Source organism: Dryobates pubescens, chromosome 25, assembly GCF_014839835.1.
Source record: "Dryobates pubescens isolate bDryPub1 chromosome 25, bDryPub1.pri, whole genome shotgun sequence".
NCBI lineage: Eukaryota > Metazoa > Chordata > Aves > Piciformes > Picidae > Dryobates > Dryobates pubescens.
The window spans coordinates 494,850-522,173 of record NC_071636.1 but is presented as its reverse complement, the minus strand read 5'-3'; the positions used below and the strand labels follow the sequence as shown (position 1 = coordinate 522,173).

Below are 27,324 nucleotides of genomic sequence, written 5' to 3'. Positions count from 1 at the left end.
GGGCCCCCCCGGCCCGGGCGCCGTCCTGCGCCCCCGGCGCCGGCCGCAGCGCAGCAGCACTGCCGGGGGGGGGGGGGGGATGGGGGGGTTGGAACTGTTCTGTTGGGAGATTTGGGGTGCCACCATCCCACGAGGGACCACATCAGGTCGGTGATCCTACCCCTGTACTCGAGGTGAGGCCGGATGCTGAGTCTTGGGGTCAGTTTTGGGCTCCTCACTCCAAGAAGGGCATTGAGGGCCAGAGAAGGACGAGGAAGATGAGGAAGGGTCTGGAGAGCAGGGCTGGGGAGGAGCCCAGGGGTGCTGGGGGAGCTGGGGGTGTTCAGCGTGGGGAAAGGGAGGCTGAGGGAGACCTCATTGCTCCCTGCAGCTCCCTGAGAGGAGGCTGGAGCCAGGCAGGGGTTGGTCTCTTCTCCCCAGTAACAAGTGACAGGGCAAGAGGTTGCCCCAGGGGAGGTTCAGGTTGGAGGTGAGGAACAATTTCTTTGCTGCCAGAGTGGTGAGGGCCTGGCAGAGGCTGCCCAGGGAGGTGCAGTCCCCATGGCTGGAGGGGTTCAAGCAAGCTGTGGCCGTGGCCCTTGGGGCCAGGGTTTGGGGGGCATGGTGGGGCTGGGTTGGTGTGGCCTGGGTGGTCCTGGAGAGCTTCTCCAGGCCAAACAATTCTGTGGTTTAGGTCAATGTCTTTCAAAGGTTTTTCTTTGCCCCTGAAGCAGCCAAAGGGATTCCAAATACTTTCTAACCAGCTCCCTGCCCAGCAACCATTTGTGGTGAGGCTTGCAGGACCCACAGGGCCTTTCAGAGAGTCACAGCATGGTCTAGGTTGGAAGGGACCTTGAAGATCACCTGGCTCCAGCCTCCCTCTGTCAGAAGCCTATCAAGCCCAAAGGACCATCAGAGGAACTGCACAAAAGGAGCTGAGGCTCTTCAGCTTGGGGCAGAGGAGCCTGAGGTGACCTCCTTGCTGCTGCTAAAGCTGTGCAGGGGCAGTGCCCAGAGGCTGGAGCCAGGCTCTGCTGGGGGATGCCCAGCAGCAGGGGCAGTGGTGGAAGCTGAGGCACAGAAGCTCCATGGAAACAGGAGGAAGAATTATTTCCCTGTGAGGGTGACAGAGCCCTGGGGCAGGCTGCCCAGGGGGTGGTGGAGTCTCCCTCTCCAGAGACATTCAGGACCTGCCTGGATGTGTTCCTGTGTGCCCTGCCCTGGGTGCCCTGCTCTGGCAGGGGGCTGGGCTGGGCGATCCTTGAGGTCCCTTCCAACCCTAACAGCTGTGTGATGGCTGTGGGCACTCACCCAGGAAGGATGCCCCCACGATCACCACGTTCCTGCTGGTGGCCAACTTCACCACGCGGTTGGCATCCTCGGGCGTCCGGATGTTGAAGACGTTCTCCACCTCCTTGCCTTTGCAGCTGAGAGCTTTGGGCCTGGAAAGCACAGACTGGCAGTGGTGCAGCTGCTCTGCAGGGATCCACACAATCCTTGGGGCTGGAGAAGACCTTTCAGACCACCCAAGTCCAAGCCTTGCCCCCGCGCTGCCAGGGCGCCGCTAAACCCTGGCCCTCAGCACCGCATCCACACAGCTCTGAAAGAGCAACCCCTCCAGGCTGGGGACTCCACCACTGCCCTGGGCAGCCTGGGCCAGGCCTGGGCACTCCTCAAGGGGAAGAAATCATCCCTCATGTCCAACCTAAACCTCCCCTTAAGGCCATTGGCTGTTGTCCTTCACTTGTTCCCTGGGAGCAGAGCCCAACCCCAGCTGGCTGCAGCCTCCTCCCAGGGAGCTGCAGAGAGCAGTGAGGTCTCCCTCAGCCTCCTCTCCAGGCTCAACACCCCCAGGGCCCTCAGCTGCTCCTCCCCAGCCCTGCTCTCCAGACCCTTCCCCAGCTCTGTTGCCCTTCTCTGGACCTGCTCCAGCCCTCAGTGTCCTTCTTGGAGTGAGGAGCCCAAGACTGACCCCAGGACTGGAGGTGTGGCCTCAGCAGTGCCCAGCACAGGGGCACCAGCCCTGTCCTACTCCTGCTGGCCACTACTGCTGATCCCAGCCAGGATGCTGTTGGGGTCCTTGGCCAGCTGGGCCATGGTGGCAAGAGGGACTGCAGACCTCCCTCCCTGGGCCCCAGCAGCATCTCAGCCTTTGCTTTTTTCACCTTTCTCTGGGCATGGGGAAATGGCAGAGCTGGTGCAGACTGCTCAGAGCATGGCCACAGGCCTGGGTGATGCAGGAGCTGCTCAGGGTCCCATCCTGGGCCGGGGTGAGCTCCCTTCTGGAGCACTGTGCTGCTTTGCATGCTGCTGCTTAACTGCTGGCCCGCTGTAGGCTGGCAGAAGCCCAGTGAGGCACAGCAGGCTGACTCTGCTCCAGCAGACCTTTTGCAGCCAGCTGGTAAAAGCTTCCTGAGGCTCTGCAGATGCAGGCTGCAGGAGCTGCTCCCAGGCCACGCTGCTGATGCTGTGGCAGCTCCAGCCCAGCCCTCCCCACACACTGACCTCAGCCCAGAGGTTTTTAAGTAGCTGGCCTCTGCAGAGCCAGCTGATGCCTGGGAATGGGCTTCAGGACACCTAAATAATTTAGGAACCTTCAAAACGTTGACCCTGAGCACCTGGAGCTGGTGCCAAGGGTTTGGAAAGTGCTGCCAAAGGATTCATCCTCTTCTGAACCTCCCCAGGGGGCTGCTGCTGCTGGCACTGTGGCTGCAGTGCTGCACCCCCCAGCAGCAGCCTCTGGGGGCTGTTGGTGGCCCATCAGGGTGCAACACAAGTCCCTGCCCTGCCTGCTCCCCAGCAGTCCCTCCCCAGGTGATCAGCTCAGCAGGAGCTGCATTTCCCCTGCTTTGGTTTGTGCCTTGGTGTGAGGAGCACAGGAGTCAGGATGCCACAGCTCACAGCTCCACAGCTGGCACCGGGCTGGGAGGCAGCCCCCAGGGGCATCCTGGCCAAGCCCTGCAGCCCCAGGGACAGCTGCAGCTGGAGCACAGGGACACAGCCAGGCTGAGCTTGGATGTCTGCAGGCATGGAGCCTCAGCCCCAGCCCTGGGCAGCCTGTCCCAGTGTCTCCCCAGCCTCCCTGTGCAGAACTTCCTCCTGCTGTCCAACCTGCCCCTGCCCTGCTGCAGTTCCAAACCCTTGCTCCTTGTGCTCTCCCCACAGCCCCTTCTGAGCAGTCCCTGCCCAGCCTGCCTCTGGGTCTCTGGACAGCTTCCAACCCCCCCTGGCCATTGTGATGCTGGGCAAGCTGCTGAGGGTGCCCCTGCTGTAGCTGGGGGCTGGACTGGGTGATCTCCAACCCCTCCCTGCTGGGATTCTGGGATGTAGAAGCACAGACCCAGGCAGATGCAGACAGACTATCCAGGAACCCTTCCTCACCTCTCCTGCAAGCACTCTGGCAAACAAACCCAGTGCCCAGCCCAACCACCAGGTGCAGTCCCTCCCCCCCAGCCACAGCTGCTCCCTCCCCCAGGCCAAGCAGCTTCTCTTGCTCTTCCCCGTGGCTGCCCATGGCTCACGTGCTCCCAGTGGCGATCAGCAGCTTGTTGTATTCCATCTTAAAGCCATCCTTGAACACAGCTGTCTTGTTCTTGATGTCCACAGCTGCAACCTGAAATCATTCCCAGCGGAAGTTAAGGGATGGAAAGCCCCCAGGCCTTCACTGAGCTCCCAGGCCAACCCCCTTCATCTGCAAGGCTTCCACCCCCTGGGCTGCCACCCCCAGCTTTGCCAGCCAGGGGCTCAGGCATGCCTGCTTGGCTCTCCCAAACCACAGGATCCAGAATGCCAGCTTGGAAGGGACCCCAAGGATCATCAGGTCCAACCCTTCCAGGGGGTGTGGAGCTGCCCAGCTCTCAGGCAAGCTGAGTCTCCAGACTGCCCAGAGCAGGGAACTCCACTGCTGCCCTTGGGAGATGATTCCAGGTCCAGCTGTGCTCATGGGCAAAGATTTCCTTCTCCCCAGCAGGGACTTGTCCCCACCACCCCTTGCCTTTCCCATGGTACCCCCTGTGCCCTCCAGGGGCAGCCACCCTCTATGGGCTGCTCCACCCAGCACATGGACTGGGAAATCCCTGAGTCCTGGGGTCAGTTTTGGGCTCCTCACTCCAAGAAGGACACTGAGGGCTGGAGCAGGTCCAGAGAAGGGCAACAGAGCTGGGGAAGGGTCTGGAGAGCAGGGCTGGGGAGGAGCAGCTGAGGGCCCTGGGGGTGTTGAGCCTGGAGAGGAGGCTGAGGGAGACCTCACTGCTCTCTGCAGCTCCCTGGGAGGAGGCTGCAGCCAGCTGGGGCTGGGGCTCTGCTCCCCAGTCTCAGGTGACAGAAGGAGAGGACATGGCCTGGGATTGTGCCAGGGGAGGCTCAGGCTGGAGGTGAGGAACAATTTCTTTGCTGCAGGAGTGGTGAGGGACTGGCAGAGGCTGCCCAGGGAGGTGCTGCAGTCCCCATGGCTGGAGGTGCTCAGGCAAGCTGTGGCCATGGCACCTGGGGCCAGGGCTTGGCTGCTGGTTGGACTGGGTGAGCCCAGAGGCCTTTCCCAAGCCAAACAATTCTGTGAGTCTGATTCTACAAACAAAAGGTCAGAGAGGGGCTCAGGCCATGGCTGCCTGCACAGCCTCCTAGCCAGAGGCCAGCAGGCCACTGCAGGAGCAAGGGAGGTGCTGGCAGAAGGCAGGCAAGAGCTGATGGTCACCAAGCAGTGTGCACAGAGTGTCCTTCCCACCAGGGGAGGAACTGCAGTGGCTTTGGACACCCACAGGCAGCCTCTGCTCTGGGCATGAGCCAGGGGCTGGGGGACACCCCAGGGAGCCACGAGCAGGGGACAGCTGCCACGCTTCCTGGGCATGGCCTCTGTGTCCCAGCACTTTGGGAAGGGGTCCTGCAGGAGCACACAGCACTCTCCTTACCTGCATCTCAGTCAGGACTTCGATGTCATAGCTGCAGAAGAACTCCTTGGGGCGCAGGGCGATCTGCTCCGGGTGGGAATCCATCGACTGCAAGCAGAAGCCCTGAGTCAGCCCCGGGCTGCAGGGGTGGCCACACCAGCAGCAGGCAGCCCCAGCCCCGCGGAGGAGAGCTGCTCTCCAGGAGCTGGAGTTACAGCCTGCTCCAATAAGCATCCCCAGACGCTGCCCTGGGCTCTGGCTCCTGCCCTGCTGCTCGCTGTGGCAGAGGCTAAGGCAGGACCCAGGGAGTTCTTCCTAGGGTGCTCAAAGCTGCTCCAGCTGCAGGTCCGGAGGACACCCACACAGCCGATGGGAGCGAAAGGAAAGCATCCTTGTTTGGAAAACAAGCGTCCGCCAGGGGAAGCTGAGAGAGACAAAGGACTTCAGCACCAGCACAGCAAGGACCACAGCTCCAAAAGCAGCGAGCAGCAGGAGGGCCCTCAGGAGCTGAAGCAGTGATGGGAGGCAGCCCCCAGGGGCATCCTGGCCAAGCCCTGCAGCCCCAGGGACAGCTGCAGCTGGAGCACAGGGACACAGCCAGGCTGAGCTTGGATGTCTGCAGGCATGGAGCCTCAGCCCCAGCCCTGGGCAGCCTGTCCCAGTGTCTCCCCAGCCTCCCTGTGCAGAACTTCCTCCTGCTGTCCAACCTGCCCCTGCCCTGCTGCAGTTCCAAACCCTTGCTCCTTGTGCTCTCCCCACAGCCCCTTCTGAGCAGTCCCTGCCCAGCCTGCCTGCAGCTCCCTGCAGCTATTGCAGTGCAGCTCTGGGGTCTCCCTGCAGCCTTCTCCTCTCCAGGCTGCCCAGCCCCACTCGATGTGTCCCTGTGCAGCCTGCTGCAGCTGCAGCTGTCCCTGCTGCCTGCAGGGGCTTGGACAGGATGCCCTTGGAGGCTCCCTCCCAGCCCAGAGCAGAGTGTGGGTCAGGGTTAGCTGTGAAGCTGTGTGTGTGTGACTCCAGGTCCAGCTGGCCAAGACAGCCACTGCTGGGCTCCTGGAGCATCCTCCTGTCCCTGTGCTGGGGAAGCTCTCAGCTCAGAGCTTGGACAACTCTTTTGTGTTTCCCTGCTTCCACAGCCAACAGGGACACACCAGACAGCACAATAAGGAGGAAGCAAAGCCTGAGGAACAGGGGAAAGGTCCTGGGGCAAATGTTGGCTCTAGGGGGGAGCATGGCCTGGGCCAGGTGCTACAAACCTTGCTGAGCTTGGGCCTGTCGTAGGGCAGGTGCCTGTCCATGGTGCACATCACAACCCTGTCCGAGAAGCCCTCCTGCCGCAGCGTCTCCGCGCACACCAGCCCGGCTGCCCCTGCGGAGGAGGAGGAGGAGGAGGAGGAGGAGGAGGAGGGGAGCAGGCAGCTGTGCATGTGGAGGGGCTGAGCCTCTTGCTCCTAAAGCCCTGTCATGGGTTGAAGTAGAACATCCCTTCCTCCCCACCAATAACCTTCTCTCAGTACCTCTGCCCTGGGAAGCAAACCTCACCACAGCCAGGACTTGGAAGTAGGGATGGAAGCAGAGGTGGAAGCAGAGGTGGAAGCAGGGATGGGAGCAGGGATGGAAGCAGGGATGGAAGCAGGGATGGGAAGTAGGGATGGGAGCAGGGATGGGAGCAGGGATGGAAGCAGGGATGGAAGCAGAGATGGAAGCAGGGATGGAAGCAGGGGTGGGAAGTAGGGATGGAAGCAGGGATGGGAAGTAGGGATGGAAGCAGGGATGGGAGCAGGGATGGGAGCAGGGATGGGAGCAGGGATGGGAAGCAGGGATGGGAAGTAGGGATGGGAAGCAGGGATAGAAGCAGGGATGGGAGCAGGGATGGGAGCAGGGATGGGAGCAGGGATGGAAGCAGGGATGGAAGCAGGGCTGGGAGCAGGGCTGGGAGCAGGGCTGGGAGCAGGGCTGGGAGCAGAGATGGAAGCAGGGATGGAAGCAGGGATGGAAGCAGGGATGGAAGCAGGGATGGAAGCAGGGATGGGAGCAGGGATGGGAGCTTTTCCCCCTCTCCTCCAGTTGCAGTCAGAGGAGCAGGTGACTGCAGGGTGTTCCCCCACCCAGACCCAGCACTGGACACCTTGTGTCCTCCTCCCATCCCCCTGGTCCCCACGGTCCAGCCCTAGCAGCCAACACACTGCAGAGGCTTGGCAGGTGGGGGTCACCCCACGGAGCTGCATGGCACAGGTGGAGCTGGGGCAAGGGAGCAGGGAGGCAGCTCAGCAGGGCTGCAGCTCCTTGCAGGGATTTGGTATTTTCTGGGCAGCTGGAAGAATTTCCCTGCAGAGAAGCACCTCAGGGTGCTGAGCCTGGGCACTGCAGGCAGCTGCAGAGGGGTGAGATGGAGATGTGCAGACTCCAAGAACAAAAGGAACACCTGAGAGGACTTCACCCTTGCCAGTGTGGAAACCAGGGGCTGCCTGGGGCGGGTGGAGAGGGAAGAGTACCACAAGTACCACGAGAGGGAACTCCACAGGCACAGGGCACCTCTGGAGCATGTAGGACAGAAGGGTGCAGGAAGCCCCTCTGGTGTGGGGGAGGCATGCAGGAGGGGTGAGAGAAGGGGCAGGGGACACAGCCCCCTGCTCCCTGCACGCCCCCCAGGAGGGCACAGGCAGTACCTGCCCCGATGATCAGCACGTTGGTACTGCTCAGGTTGTGGTTGCTCAGGGCGATGCACTTGGCCATCATCTTCGTCCTCCTCTGTGCCTGCAGAGCCTGTGCCACCAAGAGGAGAAGTCATCCTCACCTTGCACCTGGGTAGCTGAGCAGGAAGGGGGCAAGCAACCCTCCTGTCACAAACCAGCCTGCAGCCAGCTGGGGCCCTTGCAGCCAAGGAGGGCTCCAAAGCCACGCTCACACCACCCCCCTGCCCCAGCCAGGGCACCACCCCCCGGCAGGCTACAGAGCACAAAGCTCTCTCTGCCCTCCTGCAAATGCACCCAGCTGCAGAGCTGGGCAAACCAGACAGCCCTGGGGAGAGGCTGCAGTCCTGTCAGGAGCTTGTCTTGCACCTAAACAGAGCTTGTGCACCTCTGAGGAAGGCTGTGGGCTTGACTTGGGGGTGCTGAGCAGCTCCCCAGGAGCCCCCCTGGAGCCCAGCAGGCAGCTGTGTGCTGGGCTGCAGCCAGGGGCTGCTGCAGGAGGCAGGAGCAGAGCAGGTGGATCTCTGCCTCACTCACGGTGGGTGCTCAGCTGTCCTTCTGTCCAGACACTGCTTCACCTCCCAGAGAGCCCAGAGGAAGCTTTTGCCACCCCTCCCCCACGCCCACGGAGCAAAGAGCAAAGCTTGGCCTCGGCCCTGGGCTGCCAGGGCTCCTCTCACCTGCTTGCTGGCTCGGATGTACACCTTCTCCTTCTCGATCTTCACCTGAGGGTCACACAGCAGTGGTGCTTTGCAGGGCAGTGGCTCCAGCACGGGGAGGGGAGGGGGAGGCCCTCCTGTGTGCCACCCCTGCCAAGCAGAGCAGCCTCCTCCCCAGCTCTGCTGCCAGGGGGGCTGTGTGGGGCAGGGCTCAGCCCCGTGGGAGGCTCTGGGCCCTTTCCTGGCTCACAGCAACCAAGCCCTGATGGGCAGCATGGAACCTGGCTTGCCTCAGGCTCACAGCCTCACTTCCCAAGCCCACCCCACTCCTGCTAAAGACTGCACCTCCCCACTCAGGTTCCCAGGGGGTGCCTGATGCCCGTGGGTGGGTGCAAGGGGAGCTGCAGGGAGGAGGCTGAGCTGCTGGCTTGGTGCTGCTCTCCACTGCCCACTACAGATGCTCCACATCTTAAAGGGCACTGCTTGTGCCAATGGAAACTGCCATCTGCAAGATGGCATCAGGCTGAGTGGTCTGGTGGAGACACCAGAGGCATGGGATCCATCCATAGGGGCTGAGAAGTGGAACTGAGTGAACCTCAGGAGGCTCAACAAGGCCAAAAGTGAAAGGCTTTGCACCTAGGTTAGGACCATCCCCAGAATCAGTCCAGGCTGGGGATGCAGGGCTGGGGAGCAGCCCCAAGGAGAAGGACTTGGGGTGCTGGGGGTGCAGAGCTGGAGATGAGCCAGCACCAAGCTGCCAGCCCAGCCCCATCCTGGCCTGGGCTGATCCCCAGCAGTGTGGGCAGCAGGGGCAGGGAGGGGATTCTGCCCCTCTGCTGAGCTCTGCTCAGACCTCCCTGCAGTGCTGGGGCAGCTCTGGAGCCCTCAGCACAGACAGGGACCTGCTGGAGCAGGACCAGAGGAGGCCACAGCAATGCTGGCAGGGCTGGAAGGGCTCTGCTGGGAGGCTTCAGGCTTGGGAGAGTTGAGGTTGTTCAGCCTGGAGAGGAGAAGGCTCCAGGGAGTCCTTCTGGTGGCCTTGCAGAGCTGAAAGGGCTGCTCAGAAGGCTGGGGACAGAGTTCTGAGCAGGGCCTGAAGTGCCAGGCCAAGGGGGGATGGTTTGAACAGAGAGATTCAGCCTGGAGAGAAGGAGAAATGTTTGGCACTGAGGGTGGGGAGAGCCTGGCCCAGGCTGCCCAGAGAGGCAGGAGCTGCCCATGGCTGGCACCAGGGCAGCTCAGGCTGTGTGGGGCTGGGAGCAGCCTGCCCTGCCTGGGGCTGTCCCTGGGGGCTGCAGGGCTCGGACTGGATGGCCTGGGCAGGTCCCTTCCAGCCCAGAGCATGCTGTGATTTTGTGATCCCTGCTGCTGCAAGAGCCAAGGTCTGACCTGGAACCTGGGTAAACTGTCCAGGCCAGGGAAGTCCTCTATGTCTCCTGTGGTGATGTTGAAGCAAGCTCCATGCCAGGGGCAGCGAATTCTTCCTCTGGACAAAACCCCTGCAGGAGACATGGAGAGCAGAGCTGGGAACCAAGCCACAGAGCCCACAGCCCCAGGCTGTGCCTGGGGCCAGGGGGCTGCAGCCACTCCACACCAGCCAGGAGAGGGCCAGCTCCAGCTAGGGAGCGAAGAGAAGCTGAACTCTGATGGTGCCCTCAGCATTTTGTGCCTCGAAGACCCCCGAAGAAGCCCCAGCCCCGTGAGCAGCAATGGCAAGCTGGGCTCACCAGCAAAGCAGACCTGTGGCAAAGTGCCCCCAGGGCACAGGGAGCAGCCAGGCAGAGAGGGACCTGGGGGTGCTGGTGGACTGCAGCTGAACAGGAGCCAGCACTGTGCCCAGGGGGCCAAGCAGGCCAAGGGCATCCTGGCCTGCATCAGGAGCAGTGTGGCCAGCAGGAGCAGGGAGCTCATCCTGCCCTGTGCTCAGCACTGCTCAGGCCACACCTGGAGTCCTGTGTCCAGTTCTGGGCTCCTCAGTTCAAGAGAGATGTTGAGGTACTGGAACAATGTCTGAGAAGGGCAACAAGGCTGGGGAGGGGTCTGGGGCACAGCCCTGGGAGGAGAGGCTGAGGGAGCTGGGGTTGCTTAGCCTGCAGAAGAGGAGGCTCAGGGGAGACCTTCTTGCTCTCTGCAACTCCCTGAAGGGAGGCTGGAGCCAGGTGGGGGTTGGGCTCTCCTCCCAGGCACCCAGCCCCAGAACAAGAGGACACAGTCTCGAGCTGTGCCAGGGGAAGCTTAGGCTTGGCCTTAGCAAGAAGTTCTTCCCAGCAAGAGAGCTTGGGATGTGCTGCCCAGGGTTTAAGAGCAGCCTGGATGAGGCCCTTGGTGCCAGGGTCTGGTGGATCAGTTAGGGTTGGGTCAGTTGGAGCTGATGGTCTTGGAGGCTTCTTCCAACCTGGCTGACTCTGTACCTCTGGGCTGCCTGCTGCCAACACTGGGATGCCCTTGGTTAGGCTGGGGGTGGGATGCAGACTAACCTTTGACCAGGGGAGCCCCATAGTGGGGGCATTTGTGTCCCACGGCGTGGAACTCTCCGCTCTCCTTGATGAGCAGAGCCTTCCCGCAGCCCAGGTCCACCTCCCGCATCCTGGCCGGGGGCAGCACAGCAAACACTCAGCAGAGCATCCCCGACCCAGCAGCAGACACCCACCCCCTGGCCCTGCACCCCCAGCCCTGCTCCCACCGGGCTGCCCCCTGCCTTCAGCTTGCTCACCACCGGCTCCAGCTGACCCCTGGCTGCGGCTCGGTCCCTGCTGGCACTCCGGAGCTGCTGCGCTGCTGCCAGCCCGGGGGACGTCCAAGCTGGGACACTGCATGGCAGCTTCCTCACCTGCCAGTGTCCCGGGAGGGGAGCAAAGCACCTCCCCAGCTGCCTGGGAGGGGGCTCAGTGCTGCCCTCCACCCGGGAGGTGTCAGAACAAAGCCCGTGGTGGAAGCCTGAAGCCCAAGCGGGCTCCCTGCAGCGCCTCCTCCTCTCCTGGCCCCAGCGGCTCGGCTGCTCCCTGCCAGCCTTGTGTTGACTCAAAGCAAGCTCAGCATTCCTGAGCCTGGAAACCCAGCAGAAGCAGCTCTGACCTTTTGTGTGCTCCAGCCTTGGGGTCTGGTCCTGGCCACATCCCAGCGTCAACAGCAAGTGTCACCTTCTCCTGCCAGACCCCCCGGGACAGCGGACCCCTCCCTCCCTGCTGCTGCCCTCAGAGCAGAGCAGAGCTCACCCAGACCTGCCTGTGCTGCACCTCTGCCCCAGCTCTGCAGCTGCAAGGGGCTTTGCCTCCCTGCTGCCACTGGCACTCAGCCCTGGGCTTGGCACAGGAAGCAGCTCAGCCCTGAGGCTCCCCCCAGAGAGCTTCAGGTGCACTTTGAAAGGCCGCAGCAGCTCCGTGGGACCCTGGACAACAGCTGCTTAGCGCAGCAGGGATCTTGCACACAGAAGCTCTGCAGTTTCCAGGCTCCCTGGGCCACATCAGTTGCAGCCACCTTGCCCTCAAGCAGCCAAGACAGGCTGAGGCTCCACTCCCCCTGTCCTAGCCCAGAGCATCTCCTTAGCTTGTCTGTAAGGACAGGAGCAGGGCTGGGAGGAGCAGCTGAGGGAGCTGGGCTGGTTTAGTCTGGAGAAGAGGAGGCTGAGGAAGACCTCATTGCTCTCTACCTGAAAGGAGGCTGTGAGGTGGGGCTTGGGCTCTGCTCCCGAGTCTCAGGTGACAGAAGGAGAGGAACTGGCCTGGGGTTGTGCCAGGGGAGGCTGAGGTTGGAGGTGAGGAACAATTTCTTTGCTGCCAGAGTGGTGAGGGACTGGCAGAGGCTGCCCAGGGAGGTGCTGCAGTCCCCATGGCTGGAGGGGTTCAAGCAAGCTGTGGCCGTGGCACCTGGGGCCATGGTGGGGCTGGGTGGTCCTGGGGAGCTTTTCCAGGCCAAACAACTCTGTGGTGCAAGAGCCCTGGAGCATCCCCAGCTGTGAGTGGCTGGTGCTGTCACCAGTGCTGGGCAGCCCAGGGGTGGGATGAGGGGCAATGGGGGCAAGCTGGAGCAAAACTCACTGTGAGGCTCCCAGAGCCCTGGAGCAGGCTGCCCAGAGAGGTTGTGGAGTCTCCTGCTCTGGAGCCTTTCCAAACCCACCTGGGAGCATCCCTGTGGGGACTACCCTGGGTGAGCCTGCTCTGGCAGGGGTGCTGGACCTGGTGATCTCTGAGGTCCCTTCCAACCCCTAATGCCTGTGATCCAGCAGCAGAACTCCTCACATCTGCCCTTGGGAGCCACTTGGCCCCAGCCAGTTGGCAGCCCCAGCCCCCAGCATTGCAACTCTGCTCCCTCCCTGCCCAGGACACTTGGCACTTGGAGGTCCTTCCATCAGCAGAAGAGGAACAGAGCAGGACAAGTCCTGCTGCATTCCTCAGATAAGAGCTGGGGTTAAGTGACAACCATAACTCCAGGGGAAGATAAGATAAGAGAAGAGGATGAGTTTACAAACTCACCCCAGGAGCTGCACCACCCCAGAAAGCCGAACCAAAGCCACCCCCAAACCCAGGCCTGGGGTCTCCAAGAGAGCAGGCAGCCCCCTGCAGAGCTCCCAGCCCCTCACTCCCTCTGGATGATGATTCACTGCTCCCTTCTGAGCTGTTTCCTCAGCTGGGAACTCCACACTGGGGAGCTCCAGCTCAGCTCAGCTCAGCTCAGCTCAGCTCAGCTCAGCTCAGCTGTGGCCTGTGCAGGACTTTGCTCAGGGGCTGAGGGAGCACTGGGGGCTGTTTGCTGCCTGCAGCTATTGGCCTCTCCCAGTTAGCTGCTGGGGTGGTGCCTGGGTGCAGCAGTGCCAGAGCTGATCCCCCAGGACCTCTTACAGGTTTTGCTGATGCCACCTTGGACCTTGAAAGATAGAAAAGGGTAGGCAGAAAGAGTACCTTGTGCTGGCAGACCACTGACACACTGCAGAGGTGAGTGAGGGCTTGTGGCAGTGCCCTGCTCTGCTGCTGTGCCCATGCCATGCACCCCATGCCATGCACCCCCTGCCCATGCCATGCATCCCATGCCATCCACACCCTGCCCATGCCATGCACCCCATGCCATCCACACCCTGCCCATGCCATGCACCCCATGCCATCCACACCCTGCCCATGCCATGCACCCCATGCCATGCACCCCCTGCCCATGCCATGCACCCCATGCCATGCACCCCCTGCCCATGCACCCCCTGCCCATGCCATGCACCCCATGCCATGCACCCCATGCCATGCATCCCCTGCCCATGCCATGCACCCCATGCCATGCACCCCATGCCATCCACACCCTGCCCATGCCATGCACCCCATGCCATCCACACCCTGCCCAGCACAAGGCTCAGGAGAAGCATCCTGGAAAAATCCCTCAGGCTACTTGGAGTGAGGAAAGGCTCCTCTGGGACTGCCCTTAGCTGGCATGGAACAATGGCATCACAGAGAGGGTTGGGCTGGAAGGGACCTGTCAAGGCCATCTTGGCCAACCCCCCTGGGGTGGGAACTTCTTCCTCAGCTCCACTCTGACCCTGCTCTGCCTCAGCTCCAAAGCATTCCCCTGGGCCTGGCTCAGACCCCCTCAGGAACAGTTCCTCTGCAGCCTTCCTGCAGGATCCCTTCAGGTGCTGGCAGCAGCTCTGAGGTGCCCCTGGAGCCTTCTCCTCTGCAGGCTGCACAGCCCCAGCTCCCTCAGCCTGTGCTCCCAGCAGAGCTGCTCCAGCCCTGGCAGCATCTCTGTGGCCTCCTCTGGGCTCTCCCCAGCAGCTCTGAGTCCTTCTGCTGGGGACAGCAGAGCTGGAGGCAGGGTTGGAGGTGAGGTCTAGGCAGAGCCCAGGGGCAGGATGCCCTCTCCTGCCCTCTGCCCACCCTGCTCTGGCTGCAGCCAGCACACAGCTGCCTGAGGGCTGCAGGAGGCACTGCTGGCTCCTGGGGAGCTGCTCAGCACCCAGCACCCCCAATTTTAGCACAAAGGAGGCTGCAGCACCTGGACCATTCTGGAACATTGATGGTTCAGTATAAAGCAAATAGAAGCCAGAGTCCTGCTGTGTCCCACAGAGCTGACATCACTCCCTCCCTGGAACAAAAGCTGTTTCCAACTGGTTCCTTTCCCAGAAGGACAGAGCCCGCTGAGATGTTGGCCATCAGTCCAACAAAGGATGCAGCATCAAAGCCACAGCCACCCCCAGGGCAGAAACACAGCCTGGGAAGCAGCCTGACCCCGACAGGCACTTTGCAGGCTGCCCAGAGCTGGGACTCAGGGCAGTGAGGCTGCACAGAGCTGAAAGCTGCTGCCATCAGCAGAACACAGGATGGGGCAAGCTGCATCCCTGGTGAGTGAGCAGCTGGAAAGAGCTGAGCTCAGCTGGAGGAGGCAGGCACTGAGCAGGGCTGGCCACGCAGCCTCTGTGCCCTGCAGCGCTGCCCACGCTGCACGCCGCCACAGCTGAGGCCTGGCAAAACTCATCAGGGCTGCCCAGGGCAGGCTGAGCAGAGCCCCTGCAGCCATCCTGGTGAACATCACAGCTCCCTGAGACAAGTGCCAGGGCAGAGCATGCAGGGGAGAGCAGAACTCCTGGGAAAAAAACAGTTGTCTGTGGTTCACAGCCTCAGAGACTGCACTGGGCTGGGAGGCAGCCCCCAGGGGCATCCTGGCCAAGCCCCTGCAGGGACAGCACAGGGACACAGCCAGGCTGAGCTTGGATGTCTGCAGGCATGGAGCCTCAGCCCCAGCCCTGGGCAGCCTGTCCCAGTGTCTCCCCAGCCTCCCTGTGCAGAACTTCCTCCTGCTGTCCAACCTGCCCCTGCCCTGCTCCAGTTCCAAACCCTTGCTCCTTGTGCTCTCCCCACAGCCCCTTCTGAGCAGTCCCTGCCCAGCCTGCCTGCAGCTCCCTGCAGCTATTGCAGTGCAGCTCTGGGGTCTCCCTGCAGCCTTCTCTCCTCCAGGCTGCCCAGCCCCAACTCTCCCAGTTGGTCTTTGCAGGAGAGGTTCTCCAGCCCTGCTTTATTGCAGTGTTTCACTAAGCTAAGTCCTGACCTCCAGACACTCATGGAGCAGGGAGCAGGGATTCACTGTGGCTTGAGAGGCCTCTCAGCCTTTTCCCTGCAGACACCTACTGCCCGTTCTCCAGGTCCTTCACGTGGCACACAGCAGCTTCCACCACATCCCTGGGGTTGTGGAAGGGGTTGCTGGCGATGGGATGCTCCTCCAGGTGGTAGTGCCGGGCAGTGCCGTTGACTTTGTAGACCAGGGGGCTGGCCCTGCCGTTGGGAGACATCTCCTCCTTGCTCCTCTCCTTCTCAGGTATCACAACCTCAATCTTCACTTCAACTGCAGGAACAAACAGAATCCTTCTGTTAAAGCTCAGGTGGAGGTTTTGCTGCCATCCTGCCCTGCACTGCCAGAGGAGCTGACAGGCAGCAGGACAAAGGTTCTGGTTGCTGACTCCTGTGGGAATCATCCCAGAATGGCAGCATCCAGTCCAACCCCCCTGGCCCTCCCATGCCTGGTGCAGAGGTTTGGCAAACACTGATCAATGGCTATCAGTGTCTGAGGGGTGGGGGTCAGGAGGAAGGTGCCAGGCTCTGGCTGGTGGTGCCCAGGGACAGGACAAGGAGCCACAGGGATGAGCTGGGACCCAGCAGCTTCCTCCTGAGCATGAGGAGAAAGCTGTTTGGTGTGAGGGTGCTGGAGCCTGGAGCAGGCTGCCCAGAGAGGTTGTGGAGTCTGCTCTGGAGCCTTCCCAGCCCCCCCTGGCTGTGTTCCTGGGTGCCCTGCTCTGGGTGCCCCTGCTTGGAGTTGGAAGGGACCCCCAGACATCATCCAGTCCAACCCCTGCCAGGGCAGGGCACCAGGGCAGGGCACCAGAGCAGGGCACCAGAGCAGGGCACCAGAGCAGAGGCTTTTCCCATGCTCAGCACAGATACTTTTCAAATGCCTCTCCCCTGCCCAGTGCAGAGACAGGCACAGGATGGTTCCCTTTCCCTGCCACCCTGGCCTGGTTGCCTGGCTGGGAGCAGGTGCTGGCATCCCACACGGTGCCAGCTGGCAGCTCCTTGCCTATGCATCATGCACGCAGCGGAGGGGGGTTGGAACTCTGCAGAGACTGAGAAGTGGAAGCTTCAGAAGAGGATCTGGCATCACAGGATTGCAGCACTGGAGGCAGCAGCAGATCCCTGCTGCTGCAAGGAGAGCTCCACATTAAACATTTAAATGCCAGGAGGGGGTCAGGAGCTGCTGCAGCAGCCTGCCTGCAGGGCTGCCTCCGGCACAGGGTCCTGCCCCCCACCCCCCAAAGCTCTTGTAGCAGTGATCTGCTCATCAAAAGGTCTTCCTGCCAGACAGCAGGGGACAGGTGGCTCTTCACAGAGATCACAGGAGCATCCAGGATGGAGCAGAGTCTCAGGATCCAGCCCAGAGCCCTGCCCTGCAAGGCTCACCCCAGAGCCCTGCTCTGCAAGGCTCACCCCAACACCACAGCCCCAAGCACCACAGCCAAACCACCTCCAGGCTTGGGGACTCCACCACCTCCCTGCCCAGCACATTCCAAGCCCTGACCACTCCTGAGGGGAAAAATGTTTCCTACTGTCCAGCCTGAAGCTGCCCAGCTCAGCTTGAGGCCATTGCCTCTTGTTCCATCACTACTGACCTGGGAGCAGAGAGCAGCAGCAGCCTCTCCACCACCTCCCTGCAGGGAGCTGCAGACAGCAGTGAGGTCTCCCTCAGCCTCCTCTCTTTCACACCACCCATCCCCAGCTCCTTCAGTTGCTGCTCCTCAGATTCCTTCCCCAGGCCCTTCCCAGCTTCCTTGCCCTGCTCTGCCCTGGCTCCAGCACCTCCACAGCTCTCCTGTGCTGAGGTGCCCAGAGCTGGCCCCAGCACTGGAGCTGTGGGCTGCCCAGAGCTGAGCCCCAGGGGACAATCCCCTCCCTGCTGCTGCTGGACACAGCACTGCTGAGCCCAGCCAGGAGGCCACTGGAACTAGGGAAGGCTACCAGTGGTGGTGCACAGCTCCTGCAAGAAACAGGAAGGACAAAGCAGCCCTCAGCCCTCTGGGCCCCTGCAGCTGCCTCTGTTTCCCTCCTGCCTGGGCAGCTCTGAGCAGCAGGGCTGCGCAGGGAGCGCCGCAGCCGGCGCTGCGCTGGGCAGGGGCTGGGGGAAAGGCTTCTCAGGAGCCTCTGAAGAGTGCTAATGAAGCCCAGAGCTGCAGGGAGAGCCTCAGCTGCAGAGGGGGAATTTCAGGCACTTGGCTCTGGCTATGCAAATGCAGCCCCACAGGGAAACCTGCAGCTCAAGCAATGTGCCTGCAGAGCAGAGCTTCCCTGCCTCCACCGCCCCAAGGCTGAGCACAGATCCTGCTGATGCTAGGCAGAAGGAAGTGAAGCTGCCAGCAGACTTTGTTCAGGAGTTCAGTCAGCACAGGCATTGATTCCTGGATGTGTTTCCACCCCTCTGTAACATTCCAAAGCAGGACATCAGCAGCATTCGTGGAAGAGAAGTGCAGCTGGCAGTGCCCAGTGCCACCCAGAGAGCATCACAGCACAAGGGCAAACCCCTGCTTTGTGCCCTCCTTGTGCCTTGCAGAGCCCAAGCAGAGGACCTCACCCAGTGGATGCTTGGTGGCCTCACTGCTTCTATCACCCCTCTGACCTTCTGAGTCCTTCAACCTGAAATTCACAGATCCACAGAGCAGTTTGGGTTGGAAAGGACCTTAAAGGTCATTCAGTGCCAACCCTCTCCCATGGGCAGGGACACCTCCCACCCCCAGGTTGCCCAAGGCCTCATCCAGCCTGGCCTTGAACACCTGCAGGGAGGGGACAGCCACAACCACCCTGAGCAACCTGTTCCAGAGTCTCACCACCTTCCTAATCTCCAGTCTGAATCTCCCCTGCTGCCTGAGGCAATAAAGACAAATTGACAATAAAAGGTCCCTGGAAGACCTTCTCCACCCACAGGGCTGGGTGTGATGCAGATCGAGGTGACAGATCAGTGCCACCAAGGGTTCCCATTGCCCTTGGGCACAAGCAGCTCACCAGACAGCTCCCTTCCCCTCATGTGGCCAGAGCAAGCCGCAGGGAAGGAGCTCTCCCCGAGGGCAGCTTCACACAGATCACACACAGGATGTCAGGGGTTGGAAGGGACCCCCAGAGACCATGGAGTCCAAGCCCCCTGCCAGGGCAGGAGCAGAGACTCCAGCACAGGGCACACAGAACACATCCAGATGGGGCTGGAGAGGCTCCAGAGCAGGAGACTCCACAACCTCTCTGGGCAGCCTGCTCCAGGGTTCTGGGAGCCTCCCAGGGCAGAAGTTCCTCCTCCTGCTGAGCTGCAACCTCCTGGGCTGCAGTTTCCATCCCTTGCCCCTTGGCCTATGCCAGGCTGCAGCTGAGCAGAGCCTGTGCCCTGCCTCCTGCCCCCCAGCCCTCAGAGATTTAGAAGCATTCCTTAGATCCCCTCTCAGGCTTCTCCTCTGCAGCCTCAGCAGCCCCAGGGCTCTCAGCCTCTCCTCCCAGGGCAGTGCTGCAGTCCCTCACTCATCCTGGTAGCCTCTGTTGGGCTCTCTGCAGCAGGTCCCTGTCCCTGCTGAGCTGGGGAGCCCAGGGCTGGGTGCAGTGCTCCAGTGAGGTCTCAGCACTGTTCCAGCCCCCATGCACAAGCACTGACCTCTGTGGAGCAGCACTGGGGTGGTGCAGGTGCTGCTGGCTGTGGTGAGCCCTGGAGACCTCCTGGTGGAAGTTGATGCTCCTGCTGCCAGCAGGGACTCAGGACAAGGCTTCCACACCAGGTCTCCCTGTGCCCACCTTTGCCAAGCGCAGAGCAGGGAGCCCACCTTGCCCAGCTGTGGCAGGAGCATGCAAGGGGAACATCCTCGATGTGCAGGGGCCTACAGCTGCCTTCCCCACCAGGAGCAATGCACATGGAGAAGCTCCATCCAGAGAGCAGAGCAGCCCCAGGACCTGGCCTGGGTGGTGGCACTGAGAAAGCACCAAGAAACCAAGCAGTAGGTGGTGCTGCTCCTTGCCTGGTCAGCCTCTTCCAGCTGGGAGCAGCTGGCCAGGGAGCAGCTCAGCCTCAGCAGGAAGGTGCTGCAGCCACACAGGTCCATCTGTCTGGGGACAACGTCACACAACCCCCTGTGGGGCCGGGGGGGGACAGTTCTGCTCCCAGGCACCATGGAGAGGCACAGCCAGGGAGGATGCTGGGGACATGAGGAGATGGAAGGAGGGAAGCACCCCTGCTGTGGGCACAGGCTGAAGGAACTGGAGCTGTGCAGCCTGGAGGAGAGAAGGCTGCAGGGAGACCCCAGAGCTGCACTGCAATAGCTGCAGGGAGCTGCAGGCAGGCTGGGCAGGGACTGCTCAGAAGGGGCTGTGGGGAGAGCACAAGGAGCAAGGGTTTGGAACTGCAGCAGGGCAGGGGCAGGTTGGACAGCAGGAGGAAGTTCTGCACAGGGAGGCTGGGGAGACACTGGGACAGGCTGCCCAGGGCTGGGGCTGAGGCTCCATGCCTGCAGACATCCAAGCTCAGCCTGGCTGTGTCCCTGTGCTCCAGCTGCAGCTGTCCCTGGGGCTGCAGGGGCTTGGCCAGGATGCCCCTGGGGGCTGCCTCCCAGCCCAGTGCCAGCTGTGGAGCTGTGAGATGGGCTGGGGAAGAGCTGGCAGCAGGCATTTGGAGTTGCAGGGTATGTGCTGAGCTCTCCTCCAGCCTGCCTGCATGCCCACCGCCCCTGGCACTGCTGCAGCCCCCACGCAGCTCCCTGCCCTGGCAGTGAGAGCAGGGAGGAATTTGGGGGGGATTAAGGGCTGCTAATCCTCCCTGCAGGAGCCGAGATTAACATTCCCCAGCGGCGCCTGCCCCCTGCCACTGACCTACTTCTGCCCACGGGGCAGGCTGGGGTGGGGCAGGGCACGGGGGGCAGTCACCTGGCTTGGGCTTCGAGAAGCATCCTCCCATGGCGCCGGCCGGGATGGGCAGCGGGCGGCTGGGCAGGGGCCTGGGCACAGCCTGGCATGGTCGAGCGCCCCCTCAGGCCGTGCCGGGCTCCAGGCGTCGGCCGCCACCTGCAGCGGGAGGAGAAAAGCTCCGTGAGAAGTGGGACAGGCAGGGTGCTGCAGGGCAGGGGAGGAGAGCTGCTGCCCGCCCCGGCCACGGCAGGCAGGAGCCAGCAGCACCGGCAGGGAGACAGCGACGAGTCCCTGTGCCCCCTCTGCCCCCCGTGCCAAGGGTGCCAGGGCCTGCTGCTGTGTAAAGCTCTGCAGAGGAAGTTCCACCTAAAGAGGAGGAGAAAGTTGTTTGGTGTGAGGCTGCTGGAGCCTGGAGCAGGCTGCCCAGAGAGGTTGTGGAGTCTGCTCTGGAGCCTTTCCAACCCCTCCTGGAGAGGGGAGGCTGCAGTGGGGCCCTGAGGATGGAGAAGCCAAAGATGCTGAAGCAGCTGCCAGCTGCTGAGGATCCCAGTTGTGGCTACCAGAACAGGACACATCTTGAGCTCTGGGTCCTGCAGTCCCAGACCCTCAAGGCTTTGCAGGGCCACAGCCCCATGTCCTCCCACAACTGCACCTCATGCACTGCCCTATCCCTCTCCTGGGAGCCAGCCCTGGGGCTGCTGGGGACACAGTTCAGGTTGCCAAGATCTAAAGGCTCAGGAATATGAGCAGCAGTTCAAGGATGGCAGCATCCTGGCACCACCAGCAGCCAACCTCCAGGGTCCCAGGCAGGCCAGGATCCTGTGTTCAGCCATGGATGGAAACTGCAGCCCAGGAGGTTGCAGCTCAGCAGGAGGAGGAACTTCTGCCCTGGGAGGCTCCCAGAGCCCTGGAGCAGGCTGCCCAGAGAGGTTGTGGAGTCTCCTGCTCTGGAGCCTCTCCATCCCCATCTGGATGTGTTCTGTGTGCCCTGTGCTGGACTCTCTGCTCCTGCCCTGGCAGGGGCTTGGACTCAATGTTCTCCAGAGGTCACTTCCAGCCCCTAACATCCTCTGATCCTCCCTCTCTTGATCTGTGCTGAGAACAGGTTCAGCAGGCACCACTGCCTGGACTTGTTCCCTCTCACAGGTGGGGATGCCTGCACGACCTCTGCCACGGCTCCATCAAACCAGGCTGCAAGGCCCCTGGGAGCTGGCAGGCACCAGCAGGCTTTTGCCACTCTCTTAACACTTGGGAGCACCCAACAGGTCTCCTGAAGCAGCTGGGAATGCCATCTCCTGTCCCCAGTGTGTCTCTTGTGGAGTACTCTGCCACGCTTGGAAGCCCCTGAGACGCCTCCAGGGGAGGCACCAGGCAGTGCTGCTGCAGCCTGGAGCCAGGGCAGCGCCAGGGCAGGTTGCTGGTCTTGCTCACAGGCTCAGGGCACAGTTCTGGGGGCTGGAAGAAAGATTTTTCCCCGGGGCAGATTGGCAGAGGGTCCCCAGGGGCTTTCACCTTCCTCTGCAGCACAGCATGGACCTCGCCAGGGCTCCTCAGGCCATCGCTGGCCACAGGTCCCTGCTGCGGCAGGGGGAGGAATCCAGCTGTGCCCTGCAGCCCTTCCCTGCTCCCTGTGGCAGCTCTGTTTTTCTAGTTTGGTCACTTGTAGCACAGGACCTCTGAGGCAATGTCCTGCAGCTCCAAGCTGCTTTTTAACTGCTCTTGCATACAGTGAAATCCTCTCTTTATTGTCTCTGCAAACACAGCCCTGTGCCTTCCCAAGCACTTTGCCCTTCACAGCCATTAGCAGTCCCTGCAGAGGGTTTTTGGACTCACAGTGATGTTGTCCCCATCTGAAGAGCACTGAAGGACTTTTTCTTGGGCCATTGTCATGGATTCACAGCTCCACAGCTGGCACTGGGCTGGGAGGCAGCCCCCAGGGGCATCCTGGCCAAGCCCTGCAGCCCCAGGGACAGCTGCAGCTGGAGCACAGGGACACAGCCAGGCTGAGCTTGGATGTCTGCAGGCATGGAGCCTCAGCCCCAGCCCTGGGCAGCCTGTCCCAGTGTCTCCCCAGCCTCCCTGTGCAGAACTTCCTCCTGCTGTCCAACCTGCCCCTGCCCTGCTGCAGTTCCAAACCCTTGCTCCTTGTGCTCTCCCCACAGCCCCTTCTGAGCAGTCCCTGCCCAGCCTGCCTGCAGCTCCCTGCAGCTATTGCAGTGCAGCTCTGGGGTCTCCCTGCAGCCTTCTCTTCTCCAGGCTGCCCAGCCCCAACTCTCCCAGCCTGTGCCCACACCAAGTTCTCTGCCCTCTGATTATCTCACACCAGGCACTGCCACCATGACCCCCACTAGCCCTGCCAGGACCAAAGCTGCAGCCCAGAGGCCAACAGCTCCCTCCTGCAGCCGACCTCCTTCCCTCTCCAAAAGCAGCCACTCTCCATGGGCCACCAGTTTGGAGCCATCCCAGCAGAGCAGGGGGCAGCACAGCCCCCACAGTGCACAACCCTGGCTCCCCATGGTGCTGGTGAGACAGCACTTGGGCTCCAGGCGTTGCCTGAGCTCTGTCACACCCACAGCATCCCCACAGACACTTTCCTGCCCTCTCCACCAGCGCTCAGAGAGTGACTCCACCAAGAACCCAAGGCAGCTGATGACATCCTGAGCTGCCCTCAGCCTCCCTCCCTGCTTACCAGGGGTCCATCCTCCGCCCACTGCACCGCCCTGGGCATGGCCACAGCCCCAGGGCCACAAGGAGAGTCTCCCCAGCGAAGCACCAGGGTCTCCAGCTCCAGACAAGGTCTGGCAGGGCAGAGCCAGTCCGTCCCATCTCCAGGGCGGGCTCAGCTGCCAAGGAAAGCAGTTCCTCCTCCAGACTCTGAGCCCAGCCCAGGTGTGGTCAGAGCACCAAGGCTCTTTCCCAGGCCCCAGGGACCACACTGTGCTCTCCAGGCACAGCCTCCCTGCTCTGACCCCGGGGGAGCTGTGCAAAGCCTGCCAGAGCCAGCAGGAGGACACATTTGTCTGTCTCAGACATCCCAAAGCCATCACTTTTCTTCTGGTCCCCCCAGGAACTGCAGCACGAAGGATGAGCACACGGCTCCCACAGCCCCCCAGCACCCAGAGGGTCCAGCTGGGGAGAAAGCAGCCTGGCTGGGGTAACTGCCTCCTGTGCCTCCACCTCGAAGCTGCTGCACCCAGGACACCACCACGCTGCTGGCAGGGAGGTGCCAGCGAGGTGACCCTGTGTGTGTCACTGCCTGTCCCCTGCCCATGCAGCCACACTGACAAGGGGTGACCCACAGGAACCCCCTTCTCTCCTCTCCTTGGCACCCCAACCTCCCCTCTACCTCTCTAGCTCCTCAAGCCCATTTTTGCATTTCTGGACAGCCCTCCAGACAGTTCCCCCTGCCCCCTCCTGCTCCCAGTTCCCTGCCACTTCCACCCTCACCAGGACCCTGCTGCCTGACCCCTCTCTGAGGTGTCCCCCAGCTGCTGACCCTCAGCATCTCCGGCTCTCAGAGCCCCTCTGGTCCTTTCCTTCCCCTGCTGGGGAGCCCCCAGCCCCTTGCCCACTCCCCGCCTAAACCTTTACCTCTCCTGCTCCTTCCCGGTGGGGACGGGGGTTTGCTTTGCACTCACCTGGAGCACCCAGCGGGTTTGGCTCCCCCAGGCGATTTGCTTTCGAGTGGTTCCGAGAAGCAGAAGCAAAACTCAGGCTGCGAAAACACCGAGAGCCGCTCAGAACCCTGCGGGGCTGCACGGCCCCGTCCCACCGAGGAGGGGGCTGGAGGCGACCTGGCGCTCTTCACCTTGTCACCAGGAGTTTGTGCCAAGGCCAGCGAAGATAGAGACACAAACCTGCCGTTTAAGGCGCTCCGTGCGCAGCGGGGGCAATGCCGGACCCCAGCCCCCTGCGGGCGTTCCCCCGGCCGCAGCTCCCCCAGCTGCTGGGCTCCAGGTTCAAGGCTCGCCGGACAGCGCCGTCCCTGCCGCTCCTGCGAGCTGGGCTGGCGAGAAGGAGGCAGCGGCTCCGGTTCGGGTCCCAAAGGGATGCCAACAACAGCGCAAACGCTGAAGATTCTCCCGAGGCGCAGAGGGCTGGATGCAAAAACCCAAAGAGAGACTCAGAGAACCGTTTCGCTTGGAAAATGACCTCGAAGCTCGTCATCCTCTAACCCTGCCGAGTCCATGTCACCACCCAGCAGCTCCAGCTGCTCCGGGTGGACGAGGACGAGCTCTCGCTGCCAGACCACCCCTGCCCAGGAGATGCCGCGTTTCCAGCCGTGCCAGGGTAGGGCAGCCCAAGACTCCCCAGGACACCCAAAGCACAACACTGCTGAACCCCAGCTTCCCCCCACCGCGCCCGGGCGTGGGGGTCCTCTCCCGCAGGACCCGGCAGTTGCCCTCACTTCTGCTGGCACCGCTTTCCCCTCGCTCCCAGCCAAAGGCGGATCCGCAGCCGCCAGTCCTACGGCTGCTGCTCGGTCAGTCCGGGGCTGTTTGATCCCCGAAACCGGGACAAACGAACTCGGGAGACACGCGGGGGGGAAGGGGGTCAGGCCGAAGCCGGGGGTTCAGCAGAGACGCAGCTTGTCCCCGGCAGCGCCGGCGGCGTTCTTGCTGCGCTGCTTTCTCAAGCAGATTGCTGCATCTCAGAGAGATGCGAAACCAAGCGGCGCTCCCGCCCCGCACCGGCCGCCGCTCCCTCGGCCCCGGCGGCTCCCGCTGCGGAAGAGTCTCCCGGTCCCGGCCCGGTGCGGGGCCCCGCCGCTTCCCTCGCCTCCCGTGTCCCCGAGCCCCGGGGGGAGAAGCGGTGACCCCACGTTTTGCCCCCAGCCCGGCTGGGGGAGGCCCTGGGCAGGCTGCGGGCAGCGGCTCCGCACCGGGAGGACACCCCCTCCCCACTCGCTCCGCACCCCCCGAGGTGAGGGACGGGACGGGACCCCGCCAGCCGCCGCGCTTACCTGGGCAGCGGCAGCGAATGCGGGCGGCCCCGGGCGGGGCGGGGCGGGGCGGGGCGCGGGCGGGGCGGGGAGGAGCGGAGCTGGCCCCGGAGAGCTGAGCGCGGGGTCGCCGGTGCTCCTTCCTTCTCCCGAGCCCCCGGGGCCGTGGCTGGCCGCGCAAAGAGGCGCTTCAGCTCGGGCAAGGCTGGACACCACCGCCTGCAGCCAGGGCAGTTCCTGTCCCCTCGCAAGCAACTCGGCCTGGCCCTTCCCAGGTCGCTCGGTCTGGTTCTCCCTGCTGCCTTCGCGTTTCCCTGCTCCCCCCCACGGAGACAAGGATCTCTCCCCGCTCCTGCCTGTCCCGCACCTTTCTCTCCTCCCCAGTAAACTCTTTCTCTTCACCATGATGTCCTGGGCTGATGCACAGCAGTGTGGGCAGCAGGGGCAGGGAGGGGATTCTGCCCCTCTGCTCTCCTCTGCTGAGATGCCTCCCGCAGTGCTGGGGCAGCTCTGGAGTGCTCAGCACAGACAGAGACCTCATGGAGAGGGGGCAGAGGAGGCCACAGCAATGCTGGCAGGGCTGGAAGCCCTCTGCTGAGACAGTTGTGCTTGTTCAGCCTGGAGAAGAGAAGGCTCCAGGGAGACCTTCTGGTGGCCTTGCAGTGCTGAAAGGGCTGCTCAGAAAGCTGGGGACAGTTTTGAGCAGGTCCTGATGTGACAGGCCAAGGAGTGATGGTTTGAAGACAGTGATTTAGACTAGATCTAAGGAAGAAATGTTTGACACTGAGGGTGGGGAGAGCCTGGCCCAGGCTGCCCAGAGAGCTGGGAGCTGCCCCTTGCCTGGCACCATTGCAGGTGAGGTTGTCTGGGGCTCTGAGCAACCTGCTCTGGTTGGGGATGTCCCTGCTGGCTGCAGGGGTGTTGGACTGGATCAAAGGTCCCCTCCAACCCAACACATTCCGTGACTCGATGCCTTGTTTGACAGGCTGTCAGCACTCTCTGTGCCTTTTATTGCTCCATGCTCCATGGCAGTGCTGGGCAAGGGCTGGACATGAAGAGCTTAGAAGTCTCTGAACCAAAAGTCTGAGTGATCCTAAGGAAGAGCTCAGCTGAGCTCACCCATCTCTGTACGAGAGCTTGTGGTCCAAGGCTACGTGCAAGCCCACACCACTCCAGCAGCCAGCTGCAAGATCTCTCCGGTTCCCAGCAACCCTCAGCCCAGGCGCAGGCGCTGGCTCCCCGGCCTCCAGCGGCCAGGCAGGAGGATCCCAGTACCGGTGAGCCGGAGGCGGCCAAGCTGGGCCCGCTCCTAAAGCCTCCACCGGCCGGCGGCAGGAACGCACAGACTGCTGGCAGCGCTGAGCCGCGGCCGCAGACCGACCTCGCATCACCCCCACCCGACACCGCGCCCCGGAACGGGCAGCAGCGGCCACGGCGGTGCGGCGGAGCCTGGCGGGAAGGGCGGGGCGTGCACTTGCCCACCATTGGTGGGACTGCCGGCTTGGGAGGCGGGGCTTCTCGCTGACTGGTGACATCCTCGAGGGGCGGGGCGAAGGGACGCGCCCCTCGACGTCAGTGGTGTGTGACGGAGAGGTCGTTCTCTGATTGGCGCTGTCGCCGCGGGGCGGGGCGCGGGCGCGGCTCGCTCTCGCGAGGACCGGGTGAAGCGCGGGAAATTGCTGCCGCGGCGGGGAACGGAGCCGGGGCCGGGGATGGTGCTGCGGGGCGGCGGCAGCGGCGAGCCCCAGGGGGCGCGGTGGGGGAGGGGAGGGCGGCGGGCGGCCGGGGCCCGGGAGCAGGCGGCGGCGGGAGGCGCTGAGACCGCAGCGTCTGGTCGGGACGATGGCCCCGCGCTGTCCGCTCTCAAGCGCCTGGAGCGGTCGCAGCGCACGGACCAGCTGGATGCGCTGTTCGGCTTTGAGCGGCCGGCGGAGCCCTGCGAGCGAACCGGCTGGCTCATCAACATGCACCCGGTACGGGCCGGCAGGCTACGGGGGCGGCACACGGGCAGCCCCCAGCAGGGCCCCAGGGAGGTCCCATGGTGGGGCCCCGATAGGGCCCGGGGTGGGGAGGTTCCCTTAGCGGGCTCCTGTAGGGCCCATCCTGTACCACCGGGAACCCCCGGTACTGCTCTGGAGGGGCATCCCATGGAGGGGTCGCAGCGGGAGGTCTCATGGAAGGGCTCTGGGAGACCCGGGGAGAGGGATCCCGTGGAGGGGCCCCGGTAGCGCCCGGGAGGTGGCACAGCGCGACCCCTCGCTGAGTGCACGGTGCCCG

The 27,324-nt window shown here is 62.9% G+C and overlaps 2 protein-coding genes across 4 annotated transcripts in view; one reads left to right on the top strand and one right to left on the bottom strand.

Annotated features, from left to right (window-relative positions):
- AIFM3 (apoptosis inducing factor mitochondria associated 3) overlaps positions 1-23,815 on the bottom strand; it is a 31,095-nt gene extending 7,280 nt beyond the window's left edge. For 2 of the 3 annotated variants that reach the window (XM_054172812.1, XM_054172813.1), the window contains exons 1-10: positions 20,124-20,262; positions 15,318-15,531; positions 10,692-10,801; positions 9,604-9,713; positions 8,236-8,280; positions 7,532-7,628; positions 6,119-6,231; positions 4,887-4,973; positions 3,501-3,592; positions 1,291-1,421 (exon numbers count right to left, since the gene is read on the bottom strand). In XM_054172812.1, the coding sequence (XP_054028787.1) occupies positions 1,291-1,421; positions 3,501-3,592; positions 4,887-4,973; positions 6,119-6,231; positions 7,532-7,628; positions 8,236-8,280; positions 9,604-9,713; positions 10,692-10,801; positions 15,318-15,531; positions 20,124-20,154 (1,030 nt within the window). In that variant the 5' untranslated portion in view covers positions 20,155-20,262. Of the gene's footprint in view, positions 1-1,290; positions 1,422-3,500; positions 3,593-4,886; positions 4,974-6,118; positions 6,232-7,531; positions 7,629-8,235; positions 8,281-9,603; positions 9,714-10,691; positions 10,802-15,317; positions 15,532-20,123; positions 20,263-23,743 lie in introns of those variants that run through there. The other variant, XM_054172814.1, reaches the window with a different exon arrangement.
- Positions 23,816-26,759: 2,944 nt separating this feature from the next.
- The window catches only part of POLE (DNA polymerase epsilon, catalytic subunit), a 33,215-nt gene continuing 32,650 nt past the window's right edge, over positions 26,760-27,324 (top strand). Inside the window, exons 1-2 of the mRNA XM_054172810.1 lie at positions 26,760-26,798; positions 26,868-27,020. Coding sequence (XP_054028785.1) covers positions 26,760-26,798; positions 26,868-27,020 — 192 coding nt within the window. The remainder of the gene's footprint in view (positions 26,799-26,867; positions 27,021-27,324) is intronic.